This window comes from Exophiala aquamarina (assembly GCF_000709125.1).
Source record: "Exophiala aquamarina CBS 119918 chromosome Unknown aczIA-supercont1.3, whole genome shotgun sequence".
NCBI classification, from domain to species: domain Eukaryota; kingdom Fungi; phylum Ascomycota; class Eurotiomycetes; order Chaetothyriales; family Herpotrichiellaceae; genus Exophiala; species Exophiala aquamarina.
This window is the reverse complement of record NW_013550585.1, coordinates 3,995,537-4,012,541: the sequence shown is the minus strand read 5'-3', so window position 1 is coordinate 4,012,541 and position 17,005 is coordinate 3,995,537. Positions and strand designations below refer to the sequence as shown.

Below are 17,005 nucleotides of genomic sequence, written 5' to 3'. Positions count from 1 at the left end.
CCGCCACACTGACCTCAGGCTTCTTCTCATACTGGTAGAAGCAAGTGCGTGCCACACGGGCAGCTCGTTGGCTCTTACCATACCACAACCAAAGAAGAGGGGCAAGAACTCTCCTGCCTCGCACCTGGAACGCCACCATTTATCAAAGCCGATCGACCTGATCTCAAGCTTGTGGCAGTCATGCGATGTCTTTCGTAAGTCTCTAGTATCTCCACGTCCTCTTGACTCGTGTTCAAATCTCGCAAATCTTCGACTGGAGTAATCATCGATCCCAACGATCAGATCATGGCCAAACCCACCGTGCTCATAGTCGGCACAACCGACACAAAACTTGCCGAGATCGCATATTTACGCCTGAAAATCTTGGAGGAAGGGGCTTGCCAGACTAAAGTCCTTGACGTGAGCCATACCCCGTCCAAAGACCCTGCACTCGCCGAGCTTTCCGCCCAAGAGCTTGTCTCTCCGCTCCACGAGCACAGTTCGAAGCTCAAAACCCTGTCTCGGGGAGAGTACATTGAGCAAGCCATCGGAATCTGCTTCCCCGTCGTGCGAGACTTGGTCTCCCAATCGCAAATTCAAGGCATTGTCTCTGCAGCTGGTAGTAGCGGCTCGTCACTTGCCACCGCTCTAATGAGAAAAGCATGTCCTATAGGATTCCCAAAGCTGATGGTCTCGACCATGGCAAGCGGGGATATCAAGCACTACATTGAAGAAACAGATATCACCATGATGTATAGCGTGGTTGACATAGCAGGTATCAACTCTGTTCTTAGACGCATTTTGGCCAATGCCGCTGCAGCCATCTCTGCCATGACGAGCTCATATGCAAAGGCTCTGGTAGACCCTTCTATTCAAGGAACAAAAGGCAGACGCATTGCCATTACGATGTTTGGTAACACAACCGAGTGTGTTGACCAGATCCGCCATATTTTGACATCGACACCACATGATGTCTCCGACTATGAAATCTATGTCTTCCATGCCACTGGAGCTGGAGGGCGAGCCATGGAAAGACTCATTGACGAAGGCCAAATTGATGCTGTGATAGACTTGACCACAACCGAAATTGCCGATGAATTGTTCGGAGGGGTGTTGACAGCGGGACCTGATCGCCTCGAGATCGCCGCAAAGAAAGGTATCCCGATGATCCTCTCAGTTGGGGCTTGCGACATGGTCAATTTTGGCCCAAGGGACACAGTACCCGAGAAATACAACGATCGAGAGCTCCTCGTCCACAACCCAGCCGTCACCCTCATGCGCACGACGCCCGAGGAAAACGAGAAGATCGGCGAATTCATCGCTTCCAAATTAATCAAACATGCCTCGGTCCCAACCTCAATCCGCGTCCTCCTTCCCCAAGGTGGAATCAGCGCCGTCGATGCGCCAAACAAGCCATTCCACAATCCACAGGCAGATGAAGCACTCTTTCAGAGCATCGAAGAAGGCCTGGAAGGTTCAGGGATTGAAGTCGAAAAACATCATCTCCACATCAACGACGAAGTCTTCGCTGGACATGTGGCGAGTGCAATATTAGAGGTCATGGGTGTGACGCCGCGTAACTACAGGTTGGCCAATGCCCGGAGGCGCAAATGGAGTTTTGACCATGGCGCAAGTGTTATGCTTGCGAGGCGCCCCAGCCAGATGGAGGAGCCACCTGCTACGAATTTCAGTGTGGTTTGACAATTTGTAATTTTGGGGAAACTTTTACCTTGCCAGGAGCCGACTGTTCGTATGTGCGGTGAGTCAGGGATCTCAGGCAAGAAACAGACTGTCTTGCGCCTGGAAAATTCCTGGAGACTGTGAGGGGGTGTCTTCAGCTCTGACCGTGGTTGCGTTGAACGCTGGGCTCGGCGACATTTATTCGACATGGGTAGTGGATCAGCGCGTGCGAGTCACTCACTCATTGTGTGGGGCAACCGTGACATCAATTGTTTTGCCATATTTGTACGAAAGTCTTCAGCTTGTACTTCCGTTAGCAGATACCCTCAGATCTAGTTTTTCCAAAACATTCCTTCCTCTAGTCAGCCTTATCAATGATGTATATCCTGCTTTCCCATGCCCGGAGTGTCTCTCTCATAGGAACAATCGAGTCAGCATCATCATCATCATCATAGTTCGACATCAAGACACGGCAACCATTCAAATCGAGGCCATCGGGTACAAAAACCGGCTGCTGCTCGTCGCCCGAAAAATTCAGCGCAACAAGCACACTTCGGTCCTGGCTTGGACTTCTCTTGACAAGAGTAAAAGTCTTCTCGTTTGTCGGGTCCAGCAGTTCGAAGTCGCCGTACACAAACAAATCCTTCCACTCGGGGCTCTTCCGCAAGCGGATCATGCGCTTCCAGAACTCGAGAATGCTGCCGGGCACGCCGAGCTGGCTCTGCACGTTGACGGTCTTGTAGCTGTCGTTCAGCTGCATCCACGGCGTTGGTGCGGAGGTGAATCCGGCACCCGCGGAACAGCCGTCCCACTGGACGGGCGTTCGGTTGTTGTCCCGGCCCATGAGGCGGAAGCCGCGCATGATTTTGCGGCGGTACGCGTCGTCGCCTGGGTGTTTGGCGAGCGCAGCCTCGAGGGCTTGGATCCACGGCCCGTCGCGCATGTCCCCCAGCGAGAAGGTTTCGGGCAGGCTGGTCATGCCGATTTCCTGTCCTTGGTAGACGAAGAGCATGCCGCTGAGGGTGCAGAGCAGCATGGAGAGTAACTTGGCGCTGCGAGACCAGGAAGCTGGGTTGCTGTCGTCGCCATATTTCGAGACGGACCGCGTGCAGTCGTGGTTCTCCATGAAGACGGTTGTCCAGCTGTCGAGGGCTTGGTCCGTGATGAAGCCCTGGGCTTTCGCGAATCCGGCTTTCACCTCGGAGAGGACCGGGGGGCCTGCTTCGTAAGGCTGAAGGTTGGGGTCCACGCCTGACATGAGCCATTCAAAGTCGAAGACCATGTCCAACTCGCGGTTGTGAGAGGAGATGTATCGGAGCGTCTCCTCTGTTGACGTCAGGGCCAGTTCGCCTATGAGGACGACGTCGCTGCCAAAGGGGTCGAGGGCTTCGCGCCGTTGTTCTTGAAGCCATTCGTGCATGCGTGGGCCGTTGAGAAAGAATTTCGGATCCATGGGTTGGACCTCATCCTCCGGGAACTTGATGGGCGCGTCCGGGAAGGATTGATCTTTGGAGTAGTGGTTGACAATGTCCACGCGAAAGCCGTCGACGCCCTTGCGCAGCCAGAACCTTATCGCAGACTCGTAGATGGCTTCGCGAGTGGTGGAATTCTCCCAGTTCAAGTCAGGTTGCTGTGGGAGGCAGATGTGCAGGTAGTACTGATCTCTCTCGGGCACGTATGTCCAAGCAGGACCTCCGAAATTGGATTTCCAATTGGTGGGAGCATGGCGAACGCCATTGATCATCCTCGGGTCCTTCCAGATGTACCAGTCTGCCTTGTCGTTGGTGCGAGACTGCTTGCTCTCCTGGAACCACGCGTGTTCGTCACTGGTATGATTGACTACGAGGTCGAGAAGCAGTTTCATGCCCCGAGAATGGCACCCCTCGATCAAGACGTCCATGTCTTTCACGGTGCCGTATTTGGGCCAGACATCTTCGTAGTTGCTGATGTCATAGCCCCAGTCGTGCTGAGGAGAATCGTAGGTAGGAGACAGCCAGACGAAGTCGACACCCAGGGACTTGACATAGTCGAGCGTGCTGATGATGCCGGGAATGTCTCCGTAGCCATCACCGTTGGAATCCTTATATGAAGCAGGCCAGATTTGATAGCCAACGGCCTCTTTCCACCATTTTGGTGCAGACATAGTATCGCGCTCAAGGTCAGCACAAAGGACGCAAATGTCGACTTACACAGATAAAGAAAGGGACATCGGCAGACTCAAATAACGAGCTGGAATCATGGCCAGTCTGAGGTTACAGTGGTAACGTTGAATTAGTTCCTGGCACGAAATCACCGATTGAAGAAGCCTAACCGCACGGCCAGCGTAGCGAACTGCGATTTGCGTCTTCCATTGAGAGTCGGACCGATTGGAGTTGAGACTCCATTTCTATGAACGGAGAAACTACATGCATGAAGTAGGAGGCACTTTGGGATATGGCTTGACCAATGAACTCTCTATGCCTCCCAGGGATGGATATACATCCCAACTAGCAATATCACAGCTAAGCCGTGGTCTGAGGGACTGTACTCAGTATTGTGTGAAGGTTGCATGTAGTAGATGGCAGGGAAAGAGTTCTATGGGATAAAGGAAAGTTACCAGTAACTACTAGGCAGTGACGATGGTAGCCGGATCATCGTTTCTCCGAGTGCATCCATTCGTGGGCGGGCTTCATCCTTCTAAAGGAAATCATCGATCTTTTGACCGCACTCAACAGCTTTCCTAGGCGCTTGCATCTGTTCGGCTTCTCCTGCATAGCACAAACACCGAATTCGCTTCCATAAGATGCCTCACGCTGCCCCTTCTCGCGAGGCGCCGACGGCCAATTCCGACCTCTCCGCCGGTGCTGATCTAAGACTAGGTGAATATGCAGACGAAGTCACTCTGAACCTGTCCGAAGCCCGCATTATTCTCCTGAAGACCTTGTCCACGCGCGCTTCGCGAGGAGGCCAGTTCGAAGAGACCGAAACGACCTCAAAGACGCGCGACTACCTGGAGATCTTCGCAGTCTTCAAGGATTTGGCTGAGGCCCAGCAGGTCGAGGGAATTATCGACTCGTACGGAAAGAGGTTGGAGCGCTTCGAGAAGAGTCAACTAGGGAGTTTGGTGCCTACCAGCTCCGAAGAGGCCAAGGCGCTGATTCCAAGTTTGGAGAAGAAGGTGGAAAACGGTACACTGTCTGATGACGAGCTGGATGGTATCTGCAGAGAGTTGCAAAGACTGAAGCGCCAGGCACAGTTGTGAGAATCTCTATCACAGTTAGGGAAAGCGAAAGAAGTCTGGCTTCCACCCGGTCAACCATCTTTGTTTACATCATGCTCCTCAATCATTCAGGGAACCTAGTCATACCGATTACAACCTCCTGACTCCTCGTCGACCTCAGGCAAGCGATGCATCGGACATGGGAGTGCTTGGAATATATGAGAAGAACACCTCGACTTGCTTCACCGGATGTGTTTTTGCACCCACAGTCGAAGCTGTTCAACATTGAGAGCATGTTTGGTAGACCTGACCAGACATCGAAATCATTCTCCAGGATGGTAAGGACCCGAGCCTAAAGTGCCAATGATCGTTGCCACTAGATTATTAAGCTGCAATTGGCTGTTGGTTCCGGCAATGGGACAGGACACTGACAGCGGAATGATTGCCATCATAGCTTCGGCCATAGAATCTAACAGACTGGTTTGATGCATTGATGGGGGACAGACAACTATCCTCGAACGGCTGCGGCTCATGGTCATAGCCGAAAAGAGAGAGACTCATTTCCAGTGTGAGTCCTATAAATGAATGAATGAATGACAACTATCACTCTCTATTTTCCGTTCCTCTCTTCCCAACTGCCTCTGATCTGAAAAACAATTAGCCTCCATTCCGTGCTGCCAATTTGCACGAACTGTAGATATTGAGCAACCGCCCGCCCCTTGAATATATGCTCTGAGGATCTTCACCACGCTGACTCCAATCTCCTAGAGGACCAACAAGGGCGGAGTTTTGACCTTCTCAACGTCGACTCACGGCGAGCCACATAATACCCTCATCACTCGAGCAAAAAGAAGGTGAAGGCTTGTACTCGTCAACCAGTACCTCTCCAGGCCCCCCTGAGTTTTAGATGATGAGTCCTCCGTCATCGGACTGTGAAGAGAGACGAAGCAGAATATCACCAACAATTATGATTTACACGTCTACCAATACATGTTTCGAAGCTTGCGAAAGAGTTGAAAGAGTTGAAAGAGTTGCTCAAGACATCCGCTCTTCATATTCTCGGACACGGCTGCCGCATCCGCTGGTTCGTGGGCCGAAAATTTAAATCCCCAAACATCCTTCAACAGCACAGTCCGTCTGCAAATCTCGCAGTGCGCCTGAGCAATCAGAATTACCCTACCAACCTCTTCACAAGTATCAAACCCTTATGCGTTAACCACTGATTCCTCCGAGACCAGTGACAGGCTTTTCCATTCGAAGTGGAGGGACTCCAGAATTCCATCTGTTGTTTGTTTTAGAGGAACTATCCGCCACGATGTATGACGAATCTGTGAGTGGCTTTCAGTCAAAGTGTGTTGACGTGCCCCTTGGGCTGTGTGAGACGACACCTTTATGTCTGTATACAAAGCCTTCATTTCAGCACAGCAGTTATGGAAGACATCACAATTGTATATGCGCCTAGTCAAGGAGAATACGATCTTTATCGGAAATTTATTATGTCAATCACAATTGATGGTGACCCGCTGGACCTCAACATCCTCCCTGAGGTGGGACCTTGCCACCATGCTATATAATGCTACTAGCCCAAGAGGCGGTGGCTGTGAATTGATGTCTCAAAGTGTCTTATCAGAGCTCTAACATGACCTTCTTAAAGTACACTGGTAACACGATACCTCACAGCAAACATCAGCTTTCACCACTGTTGGAACCAAACCCACAGCCCCGATTACATCGGGAATCGACTGGGTATATATTTCGCCTTTTCTTCTCTGTCCATCCCTTTTTTCTTTATGGCTGCAAGAATCCCCCAAAATGCCTAGAATTACATACACATACAATATGGGAAGAAATAATGTTGGAGGATTTGGACTGTACAACTGTACGGGCCAATCGATACAGGCAAGTCAGCGTTGTTGAGATTTCTGTCTTCTTCTATTCTATGGTCACCGTTCTGGTTTATATAGATAATTACTAGGCAAGATGACCTCCTGCAGCCTGTTTTCCATGATTCCAAAGCATTCCAGAGGCTGTGGCACTGACTCATTGATCGTCATCACGAGATTGTCTGCCTGTTCCGTCGATAGTCACTTTGGCGCCAACAAATAAACTCCCGCTCCCTCGACATGAAGACGCACTTCCTGCGAACGGCAACGCGGATGATAACGCAATCGAAAACCTGATCGGGAGCCTGATCGAGAATGGAGCCGGGAACGGGAACGAAGACACTGCTGAATGGCGACCTCTACCAAACGGCGGGGTGGAGGTACGTTGTGGAGGACTCCATTTCAGCTACCACTGCTCAAACGGGCTCATGACACACGGCCTGGAGGGAGGTCCTGAAGGGATCAGAATCACCGAACGCCGCAATGGTCGGACAGTGACATTCGCGCTGCCACCCCACTCCGACAGTGGCAGTGATGTGGATAGCAGCGACGATGGTTTCATAGCAGGCACGCGAATCCTGGCGCTTATGGATGAGGCATTTGGGTCCGCAGCTGATCAAGCAGAGCTTCAAAGAGTTCGAGAGGAGATGAGGCGTCTTTAAGAGCGGATCACAGTGTATGAGGAACGTCGACGTGAAAGACATGCACGTCGAGGGGAACGGCGCTGAGACGCGCATGCCTCGTTCAGAGGCCTCTACATCATAATGTCCTGACATTGACATTCTCCAAACGCAGTGATGGATGACATGATACCTTTAATCACTGTTGGTGACTAAACGCACAACTTCTGACTACATCAACACTGTACTAGGTATATATATTTCGACTTTCCCTCTCTCACAAACTCTTTCTCTTACAATACCACCAAGGAACGGAAAACCGCCCAGATTCTACAATTCCATATAGCTACCGCGATAGGACATACCGTATCGCGTTCTCTCCAGAGGAAGACGCTCTTGTCGAGAAAGCCAACGCGAACGAAGATCGAACTGAACGGCGAGCCGTATCAGCATCCATGGAGGAACACATGAAGGCCATGAGAGTGCGAATCTGGGGATATGATCCCGGAGCGTTCAGTCAACGTGGAAGTGAAAAGCATCACCGTGGAGGTGAACAACACGGAAACAAACAGCCTCAAGGTGGAAACGAACAGCCCCAACAAGGAAGCGCAGAGCCCGACAAGGAGAAAGAGGCGGCCCGTCTAGCCGAAGCGATCCTGCGTCAACGCGAACAACCTGGTGACCGAGTCTATCGTTTAAGGCATAGGGATGGAAGCTTACTCGTGAATCCCAACGATCCTCTTTGGGAGAAACATTGGAGAGAAGACAACGCCGACAGCAGACCGGCCTGATACATCCCGCTGATGTGGCGGGGATTGGTTTCGAATGTGCTACGAGGTTTTTGAGAGAAGGCTATCATACACTTTACAGGACCTGGGTCTGCCTAAGTGGAATCATTGAGCGAGTTTGCCGAGGGCTGAGAAAGATACTCCAGCGAGTTGGTTGTTTGATGGACAAGCAGGGACGACAGCTACGCTGATGTACTAGATAGATCATCACTTTGTAAGAAGTGGCGGCAGAGTTGATCAATCCCTAGGGGATCTTCCGCCGTTCGCAACCGGTAGACAAGCCCTGGTTGACTAACACCAAGACATCTTCTCTTGTTTCTCCTGAATGGTTTTTCTATGAAAGTCTCGCTACGTCGACTACGAGCCCATCCTCGCGTGGCCTCGTGAGAGGCTGTCTGGCCGTCGCTGGCCTTAGTAGCACTCCTCAAGCTCAACCGTAAAGGCTGCGCGAGACAACTTAATTTCCAGTCGGACATGATTCGTTCACGAAAGTGATGCGCCATCTCCTCCGAACAAAGTACTGGAGCATTGGTTGCGACCGGGGCAAAGGCTGTTCTCCATTGACCAAACCCTAGCCGCACGAATATTGAGGAGAATGATGGTAATGCTTTGTCACAATCTCGCAAATCCCAAATATTTCTAGATTCGCCCAAAGGCGGTGCCAGTTGGTCCCGTGATGCGAGCGTGAGAGGGTGCAATGTCGAGTTTCGAAATGATGATACTGACTCGAACATAGCCACAGCTGTGAGGGAAGAGAACGAAAGATGGGGGTTTTTTGGTCTCCTTTATTGAATCAAGCCTTACCGTTGCAGTCCTTGAGATCTGCTTCTCTTCTAACCAAGGCTCCTGCCTGAACATCGCAACCCTAACCCTGAGATAACACCCCACGCTCGCAGTAGTACACCAAGCTCCTTGGAAGTGTTCCTTGAACTTCAGGGATTCCCCAATTCATAGACGACGTCAATTCCTTGACAAACCAGGCCGGCAGAGCGATACACCACCGCTACCACGGCAATGACGGTGGAGACATCGACGTGCCCAGCGCCATCATCATCGTTTGGACCTTTCCAAGACAACAATACCATCGTGGCCACATCTTCCACGTCTGCCACTAAATCAAGCCTCGGCTCACCACTGCGACCGACAACGAAAGAGGAGACCCCCGGGTCAGGACCTGAGGACTTTCCTCTGTTCCGAGAGCAGCAAGCAATCGGCATGCTTAGTCCAGACGGGTCGATCCGATCGAGAACAAGGCCGAGGCAAGAGAGTTATTTTGCGGATGATGAAGAGGAGTATTATACCGAGGACGGCATCAGCTATCTGAACCCGGGAGGTGGGCAGGTTTGTTCCCTCGTGTTGTGTTGTGATTTGCCGTGGCGTGAGCTTTGATAGGAAGTGTTGGAAGTAGCAGGAAAGGTGGCGGGTTCTCGTTTCCGAACACGGGAGGAGTAGCTTGCTGAACTTGGATGATGAAGGAAATATCTCGAGCGGTTCTGGAGAGCAATATGCGGGCGACTCAATCTGCTGGTCGTCATCGCGAAAGTGGTATGCCCAGCAGCATGATGGGGGAAGCGATTTACAGGTCATCTCCCTGTCTGCCATGCTGTGCTATTGAGTCAAGATATGTAAAGCGTGCAACCAAGCTATAACTGGTGAGAGCCTCAGCTTTGCATTCTCATGTTGCAGCACGGAGGCTTTGGACCCGTTGTTAGGGTGGAATGCGCAGTTTCGTGTGGTCGTTCCTTAAGTGATCACTTATGACCATCGGGGATCTTCCTTCGAGCTCGATGAACATTCAACATCTGGAGTGGAGGTGCGCCTGTCAGTAAGAGTCGTAATGCTCAAGCAATGAACAGGTTCCTCTCGTATCACAATGATTTTACAACCTCTTCGTAACTAATTGGCATCAGCTTTGATGGCGAGCTCAGACAAAGACTGATTAAGCGGCAGCTGATCGAAAGCCACATCCGCCGGAATTCGGAAACTGGCACAGAACATTTTCTTGTTGGGTGCCACAAGGCGAACATATCGAATGGTCATTTCCAATTCCGGGTCGTCACGCCTGATCTGACTGCCCAGATGATGGGATATCCTCTGGCAGATTTCGTCAAGTTCCTCGTCTTCGTTTGCATACTTCGCCTGGAACAAATACAGATGAATCAAGGGCAACTTGGTGGTAGTATGTGGTCTGAATTCGGCCTCTCGGCCCTGATGAGTACCTCTGAAGGCGTCGAGGAATTCTATCGCGGTGGCCGGCAAGTTCATGACATAGTGCGAGAAGGCACATGGCTCGTTGAGTGTTTTTGCGCTCTCCTCGACTGCCTTTTTCAGCTCCCGCTTTTCAGCGTCGCTCGCGTTCCGTGAGATCTTGACTTTGGATGGTATAACAACAGACCGTGGATCCATGGCAAGATCTCTGGTCGCTTTACGAATAAAGATTCTTCCATCCTGGCAGGAGGCAGTGACGAAGCCATCGACTTTATTTCGCTTGACGGCGTCCTGAAGGCTCGCGAATGAATCTGGATTGAGATCATTCGCTCGGACGAAGACCTTGCGTTTTCCTGCTGGCACGGCGAAAGGCCCCACTCCAGCCATAACGTCGCACACAGCCTCGCCTTCTTTGAAGAATTCGAAGAGCCGAGAATGTTCGGTACCAAGCCGTGGATTCCAGTACACCTTTCCAAAGTTGAACTTGAATTCACACTGTGCTTCATGCACCGTAACATCGAGATCATCTTCCCCGGCCAGGACTTCGTAAGGGAATGTGCGGAACACTGACTCGACGCCGACATCTAGAGTCTTGTTGATCACAGTCTTCACCGTGGGGTTTTTGTCCAGCAGTACCTCTCCGATTAACTTCTTGTAGGGCAAATAGGCGGCTCGTAGATTGACGTGTGCTTCTGAAGTTGGTATAGCGTTCTCTACTGGGGCGCTTCCAAGGGGGGACTCACCTACGTGTCCAACATGAGCAAACCCAGCTGGTGTTTCTTTTTCTTCCTCGGGAAGCTCTGGGAGAATGGCCTCTAGAATATTGTCTGGCAGCCAGATCCTTAGCTAATTGAGATCTAGCTGTTCATCAAGAGATTCACTTACGCATGGTCCAGTCATTGTATGTCAGGGTCAAGTCGAACGGTCGGATTTTGGCCTTCCCACCGTCAACCAGTATGGAAAGGGCATCAGGCCATGTAGACGATTCTAGCATCTTTCAGCGTGAAATCTCTCGGAATGCTTCGCCATCGGACTTACGATCAGGATGAATCCCGGGACGGAGCAACAGACATTTTGCACCAGGACTCAAATCATCCTCCCTCAGGGTTTTGATTGGGTTTAATCTGAGCAGAGCAGCAGCCCTGTCGAGCTCCTTTCGAACATTGGAGATCTCTTTAGCGTCGGCGATCGATGCAGCCGCCAAGGGAACCACCTTCTTGAAAAATGCTCTATCAAGTACCTGCATCGATCGATTCACAGGTGGCCGAAAAATCTCTGGCAGCTCGGCGGAATTCATCTTGAGGGTTTTCAGATATGCTGCGCCGGTGGAGAACAGTCGGCGGGTAAGACTTGCCATGCAATGTCCCAGCTTTGAATCTATTATAAAACAAATCAACCATAAAAGCTTGGTGACTCATTTGGGATATTTCTTCCCAATGATGAGTGACCTTGGGGGTGTGGCACGTGACGTCGAGTTTCAGGCGAAAGCCGTCAGGACGCGAAACGCGTTGAGAGAGCGGAGAGAACAGGCGCGCCTGTCGATGACGTCCTACACAGTCATGGTTGAGAGCCCAACCGAGACAATAAGAACAATTTACAGCAATTACCGGGTGGCCTTTGCTGGTATTGACCTCCTGGATTTTGGACATTATGGCGAAACGAACTCTTGATGGTTTTTTCTCATCTAAGTCCAAGAAGCCAAAAGTTGAGGCACTATCTTCTACCACCAGTCAGCCTGCGCTAAACCCCTCCGCCTTCACCAGTCATTCAACTTATGCGTGGCCAATTCCGCAGCTGCCATCATATATCGCAGCAGAGATAGAAACACAGGTAACTGCAGAAGGCAAAGCGATCAATGACCAGCCACACCTAGATCTTCTATATTTCCAACCATTCATTCCAAAGTCGACCGAGCGGGAGCTTTTCGAGTTCCTGCGCTCAGAGCTCTTCTTCTATCGGGTCAAGTACACGATCAACCGGTTTGGAAAGGAAACCGTGATCAACACCCCTCGCTTTACCACCGTATTCGGAATCGATGAGACTAGTCGTTTCGTCGATGATGGGAAACGCATCGTCGAAGCTTCCGATCCCTCCAAGACAGTTCGCGCTGACAAGTACAAGTGCAAGCCCCGACCAATTCCAGAATGTCTGGATTTCCTGCGTCGTGTGACTGAAGCCAACACGGACACACAATATAACTTCTGTCTGGTAAACTACTATGCCACTGGCAATGATAGCATTTCGTACCATAGCGATGACGAACATTTCCTTGGACCGGACCCAGCCATCGCATCATTCACTCTGGGTGCGAAACGGGACTTTCTCATGAGACACAAACCTCCCAAGGACGACGGGCCAGTGTTAGAGACGAAGGACTTGAAGCTCCCTTTGGCGAGCGGTGATATGATCATAATGCGTGGTAAAACTCAGTCGAATTGGATGCATAGTATTCCTAAGCGGAAGGGCGCTGAGGCTGACAGGGGTCGTATCAATATCACCCTGAGGCGAGCGATGGCCCCTGCTGGTACGGAGAATTACTACCGATACAATGTCGGCGATGGCGGAGTGTATAAGTGGGACAGGGCCAAGAAAGAGATGGTCTCCTGGAATACCTCGGAGGCGGTCGGATGAGGTTGGACCAGCTATTGCTTTTTCTTTTTCGTTTTCCCAGCCCTGCCCTTGTCGAGAACCATCGTGGTAAACGACCTGTAGATGGTCCCTCCTTCAACAGTGTGAGTTGTGAACCCGAAAATGGCAAGGAATGCTATGGACAGAAGCGCAACCACCAGAAAGCTCAGCCAGTATGTTTTGATGGAGTACATCTCGGCAATTTCCGGTAGCTGAATGGAGAAGTAAGCCGTCATCAGACTGACGGGGAGGAAGAGGATGGTAGCCTTGGCCAGAAGGATGGTTGTTCTGGTCAACCTTTCCACTGCCTGGGACTCCTTGAGAGCGACCAGGTTGAAGTTCTGGACGAGAAAATCTAGTCAGCAGACGAGACCACAACAATGAGGTATCGACTTACCATCAGCACAAGAGACTCCTTCTCACTCAAACATTCTTCAATCTCAGTCAAGGCGTAAAGCCTAATCCGGCCCAACAGCCTCTCGAAACGCACAATCGACGACGAAAACAATTTCACCCTACAGTCCGACTCATCCTCGAGGAAAATGCGCTCATCCTGGACCAACTGCGACGAGCTCAACTCCGGAAACGCGGCGGGGTCATTGTGGAGCGGGAAAGTCGGCCTCGACGAGAGCATGGCGAGGTTCGCATCCTTCTTGGATCGCTGCCAGTGTAGAAGTCGCGACACGATGTGCTCGTAGCTCTGGTACATCAATTTCAGCACGGTCAGCTGCCGACCCAGGTTGTGGATCTGCGAGACCAGGTTCACGTCGGCAGACACGAACATGGCCTGGCGCAGTAATTCCAGCTTGTCGCGGTACGGGTGGGCACGCCGCGCGATGAGCTCGTACGTGGTCAGCCAGTCGTCGAACAAGTAGTAGAACAACAGACTCGCGGCTTCGCTGGCGTAGCTCGCGTCCTCGTCGGATTTCTTGGACCGTTCGTACCACCGGACCCGGACTTTCATCAGGGCGTCGAGCGCGCTGTCGTGGTCATGCTGGGTGGACAGGTGCTTAAACACGTTCAACACGTTCCGCCTGGCGGCGGCGTAGGCGGACGGCTTTTCGACGTCCGGCTGTTGGAAGACGGAGACCAGCGTGCCGTCGTCGCAGATCAAAAGCGAGGACCAGATCCGGATGCCGGCCGGTTTGGTCGACGCGGGGTCGTCGTCGACGTCCGGGACGGTGAACAGCGCGTTGAACCCCACGTAGATGTAGTGACTGCCGAAGTCCACGGAGTTGAAATGCCATAGCTCGTCGACGACATTGCCGAAGGATAGCTTGTCTCGCAAACCAGGAACATCCTGGGGGGCTGTGGTCGGTTGCCGATGGTTTTGGGTGGCAGGCGTCACTCCCTTCTCCACATCGACGCTCGTTGCATTCGAGCTTTTACCCGGTTGTGCCAGAACGGCCAACTCGCTCCCATCCTCGCTATTATTCGTAGCAGTCGTCGTCGTCGTCGTCGTCGAACCACCCGCACTCGCCGCCTTCCTCACCGGTTTCTCAGGCGGACACAACAACCCGGTCAGCCTCGGCGAAAGGTCGTATTTCTTCGCAATCGCCTTGATGACATCTCTCTGGCTGCCGGAAGCCCAGAAATTCAACCAGACAGTCTTCTGGCTCGCCGTCACCGTCGGTCGGCGACTGCCCCGTTCGTCCAGCCACTTCACAACATCTGCCTGGGTGAGATCAACCGCACATGTGGCTTCGTTGTTGTCGAAGCGGACGCCGAAGTTGCTCGCCAACGGGCTCTTGAGCTTCTTGTAGCACGCTTCGTACGAGCTTTTGTCGTCGAGGTTGTAGAGCATGCTGATGCTGGCATCATTATTGTTGTTGTTGTTGTTGCTATTGGGCTCCGTCGGCTGCGCCATTACTGCTGGGGTAGCATTATCCGCATGCGTAATCTGGGATAGAATAACAATCGCAATCGCAATCGCAATAGAAGAAGCGTCGGCCTAACAAACGTGCACGGAGGAAAATGGAAAATGGGAAATGGGAAATGGGAAACGATGGATCAGGCTGAGAACTACGGAGTACAAAACTTTGGCAAACCCAAAAAAAGGGTCACGCGTGGTTTGGACGGGACCATGACCGCGACCGACCCAGGCTGGCCCCCAGGTTCACTCAGCCTCCTTAAAACGACAGTCAAGCTTCGCTGAGCGGGCCGGGTAACAAGTAGCGCCCGGCAGTCCTTCCGTTGCATAAATTGCACCAGGGAGTCGATCTCCTCCAAAGCCAGTTGGGCCTCTAAGATTGCTGTGGGCTGTCTCAGCTTTCGGCCGGGGCTCCACGGGCTGTGCAACCGGTGACCACGCCACCGATCAACCCATCCACTTGCAGCTTCACATGGCTTGTACGTAGTCCTACTCTGCCAGTAGTGGTTGCTGAGATCTATCACTTCGGTCTAAGCAAACCTTCCCAATCACTGTGTTGGTTCGTTCAATTCATTCAATTCATTCATTCATTCATTATTGCTACCCCAAGATATAGAACCAACAGAGAAACGGCGCAACTAGCTACATAGCCAGAGGAGATCCAGTTCGAAATGTGCTCTCCCCCTCCCTCCCTCCCTCCCTCTCTCTCTGTCTCTCTCTGCACTAAAACCACACAGAGTCTCCTCGGAACCCGCGTTGGGCTGGCCGCAACGGCAATCAGATCTTAGCAGCGCCCTTCTGGCCGGGCGCAGCACGGATCCTGTTGATGTACTTCTCCTCGATGGCATCGGCGACGGGATCAGGTTCTGCCTCCTGCAACGCCCTACCACCTTGGCCGGGGACCTTCAAACCCCACGCACCGCCTTGGTTCGTCCCGTCAAGGAGACTGCAGGGCCAGGCCTTCAAGTCTCGATCGCGCACCGAGCGGTGGATTCTTTCCTTCGTGTTGTCCAGCACGAGTGCCTTGCGGTCCTGGCTGCTGAAAGACTGGATCGTATCCCATGCGGTGTCCCAGAAGGTGTCCAACGGGTCTGGATCTGGTGCCTTGGCGAGCCTCGTCCACCTCGTGTTGGGGTTCTTCTTCAAGCGATCAGGTAGGAGATAGTACTCGTTCGCGTCGTCTGGGTTTTCGGGATCTTCGTCGATGAACGACAGCTTCCCGTCTCCGTGGCACTGTGCGATCATCCAGGCGAGAGTGACATCCGAGCAACTTGGATCGTACTTCCCTCCACCAACGTCGGAGTGCACGCCGCTGAACCACACCTGCTTCATGACCTGAAGGCCTGTCCCATCACTATTTGGCGTATACCCGGATGGCCATTGCCAGAGCGTCGGGGCGTAAGGGCTACGACGTTCATCCAGGGCCAAGGCATGGTATGCATATTGGATCTTCCTCGAGAGCTTCGCGTTGTGGAACTCGATCTTTTCGCCGCTCATGCCTGCACCGTGAAACTCCACCGTATCCCACACGCCCACAATCTTCACCGAATACTTGGCCTTGTCAACTCGATCCTTTCCGATCTTTTTGAGGAGCGAGTCCGAGAAATGAAAGTCAGGGGTCTCTGCGGGGCTCTTGTAGAACTCGTCGTACACCTCGGGGAAGTAGTCCATCCCACGCTTGGTGAGGAGTCCGAGCTTCGTGACCAGACCAGCGATCGACCGGGCCGTAAATGCCCCGCGAGAGAATCCGAAGAAGAAGATCTCGTCGCCCGGATTCGGATCATAGTTGTGCGCTAAAAACCCGTATATACTTCGAATGTTGGACGAGATCCCCAAACCATATGCACCTGCAGACATTGGGTAAAGTAAAGGTCAGTGAAAACCGCATGGGCAGACAAACCCATCACCATGGGAGATTTCTTACCACCACGAATTCTGTCGCCCGCACCGGTCCCAACCTATTTCCAACAATCCACCCGCCCGTTAGCTATGGGAGCTCGACATAAGCCAATGGACCGAAAGACGAAGACATAACGTTACCCCAGCCTGGTAATAAACAATCTGCTCGACTTCTCGAACACTGCCGTCCTTCTCCTTGACCTTAGCGACGGGGCTCAGAGCGCGTGCCAGCCTTGCGACATTGGTCGGAT

General features: G+C 52.2%; 7 protein-coding genes across 7 annotated transcripts; 3 read left to right on the top strand and 4 right to left on the bottom strand.

Annotated features, from left to right (window-relative positions):
- Positions 1-285: 285 nt before the first annotated feature.
- Positions 286-1,680, top strand: A1O9_05001 (uncharacterized protein; the record flags this gene model as incomplete). The annotated part of the gene is made up of 1 exon (XM_013407287.1): positions 286-1,680. One exon carries the CDS (start codon positions 286-288, stop codon positions 1,678-1,680), a length of 1,395 nt encoding a protein of 464 aa, XP_013262741.1.
- Positions 1,681-2,017: 337 nt separating this feature from the next.
- On the bottom strand, positions 2,018-3,802 carry A1O9_05000 (uncharacterized protein; the record flags this gene model as incomplete). Its single annotated transcript, XM_013407286.1, has 1 exon — positions 2,018-3,802. One exon carries the CDS (start codon positions 3,800-3,802, stop codon positions 2,018-2,020), a length of 1,785 nt encoding a protein of 594 aa, XP_013262740.1.
- Positions 3,803-4,441: 639 nt separating this feature from the next.
- A1O9_04999 (uncharacterized protein) lies at positions 4,442-4,900 on the top strand (the record flags this gene model as incomplete). The annotated part of the gene is made up of 1 exon (XM_013407285.1): positions 4,442-4,900. The coding sequence occupies one exon, from the start codon at positions 4,442-4,444 to the stop codon at positions 4,898-4,900; it is 459 nt and encodes a 152-aa protein (XP_013262739.1).
- Positions 4,901-10,045: 5,145 nt separating this feature from the next.
- A1O9_04998 (uncharacterized protein) lies at positions 10,046-11,654 on the bottom strand (the record flags this gene model as incomplete). The annotated part of the gene is made up of 4 exons (XM_013407284.1): positions 10,046-11,073; positions 11,101-11,184; positions 11,243-11,344; positions 11,396-11,654. The coding sequence occupies 4 exons, from the start codon at positions 11,652-11,654 to the stop codon at positions 10,046-10,048; spliced, it is 1,473 nt and encodes a 490-aa protein (XP_013262738.1).
- A 353-nt stretch (positions 11,655-12,007) lies between these two features.
- On the top strand, positions 12,008-12,988 carry A1O9_04997 (uncharacterized protein; the record flags this gene model as incomplete). Its single annotated transcript, XM_013407283.1, has 1 exon — positions 12,008-12,988. The coding sequence occupies one exon, from the start codon at positions 12,008-12,010 to the stop codon at positions 12,986-12,988; it is 981 nt and encodes a 326-aa protein (XP_013262737.1).
- Positions 12,989-12,999: 11 nt separating this feature from the next.
- On the bottom strand, positions 13,000-14,852 carry A1O9_04996 (uncharacterized protein; the record flags this gene model as incomplete). Its single annotated transcript, XM_013407282.1, has 2 exons — positions 13,000-13,326; positions 13,383-14,852. The coding sequence occupies 2 exons, from the start codon at positions 14,850-14,852 to the stop codon at positions 13,000-13,002; spliced, it is 1,797 nt and encodes a 598-aa protein (XP_013262736.1).
- Positions 14,853-15,632: 780 nt separating this feature from the next.
- On the bottom strand, positions 15,633-16,712 carry A1O9_04995 (uncharacterized protein; the record flags this gene model as incomplete). Its single annotated transcript, XM_013407281.1, has 1 exon — positions 15,633-16,712. The coding sequence occupies one exon, from the start codon at positions 16,710-16,712 to the stop codon at positions 15,633-15,635; it is 1,080 nt and encodes a 359-aa protein (XP_013262735.1).
- Between the last annotated feature and the right edge of the window lie 293 nt (positions 16,713-17,005).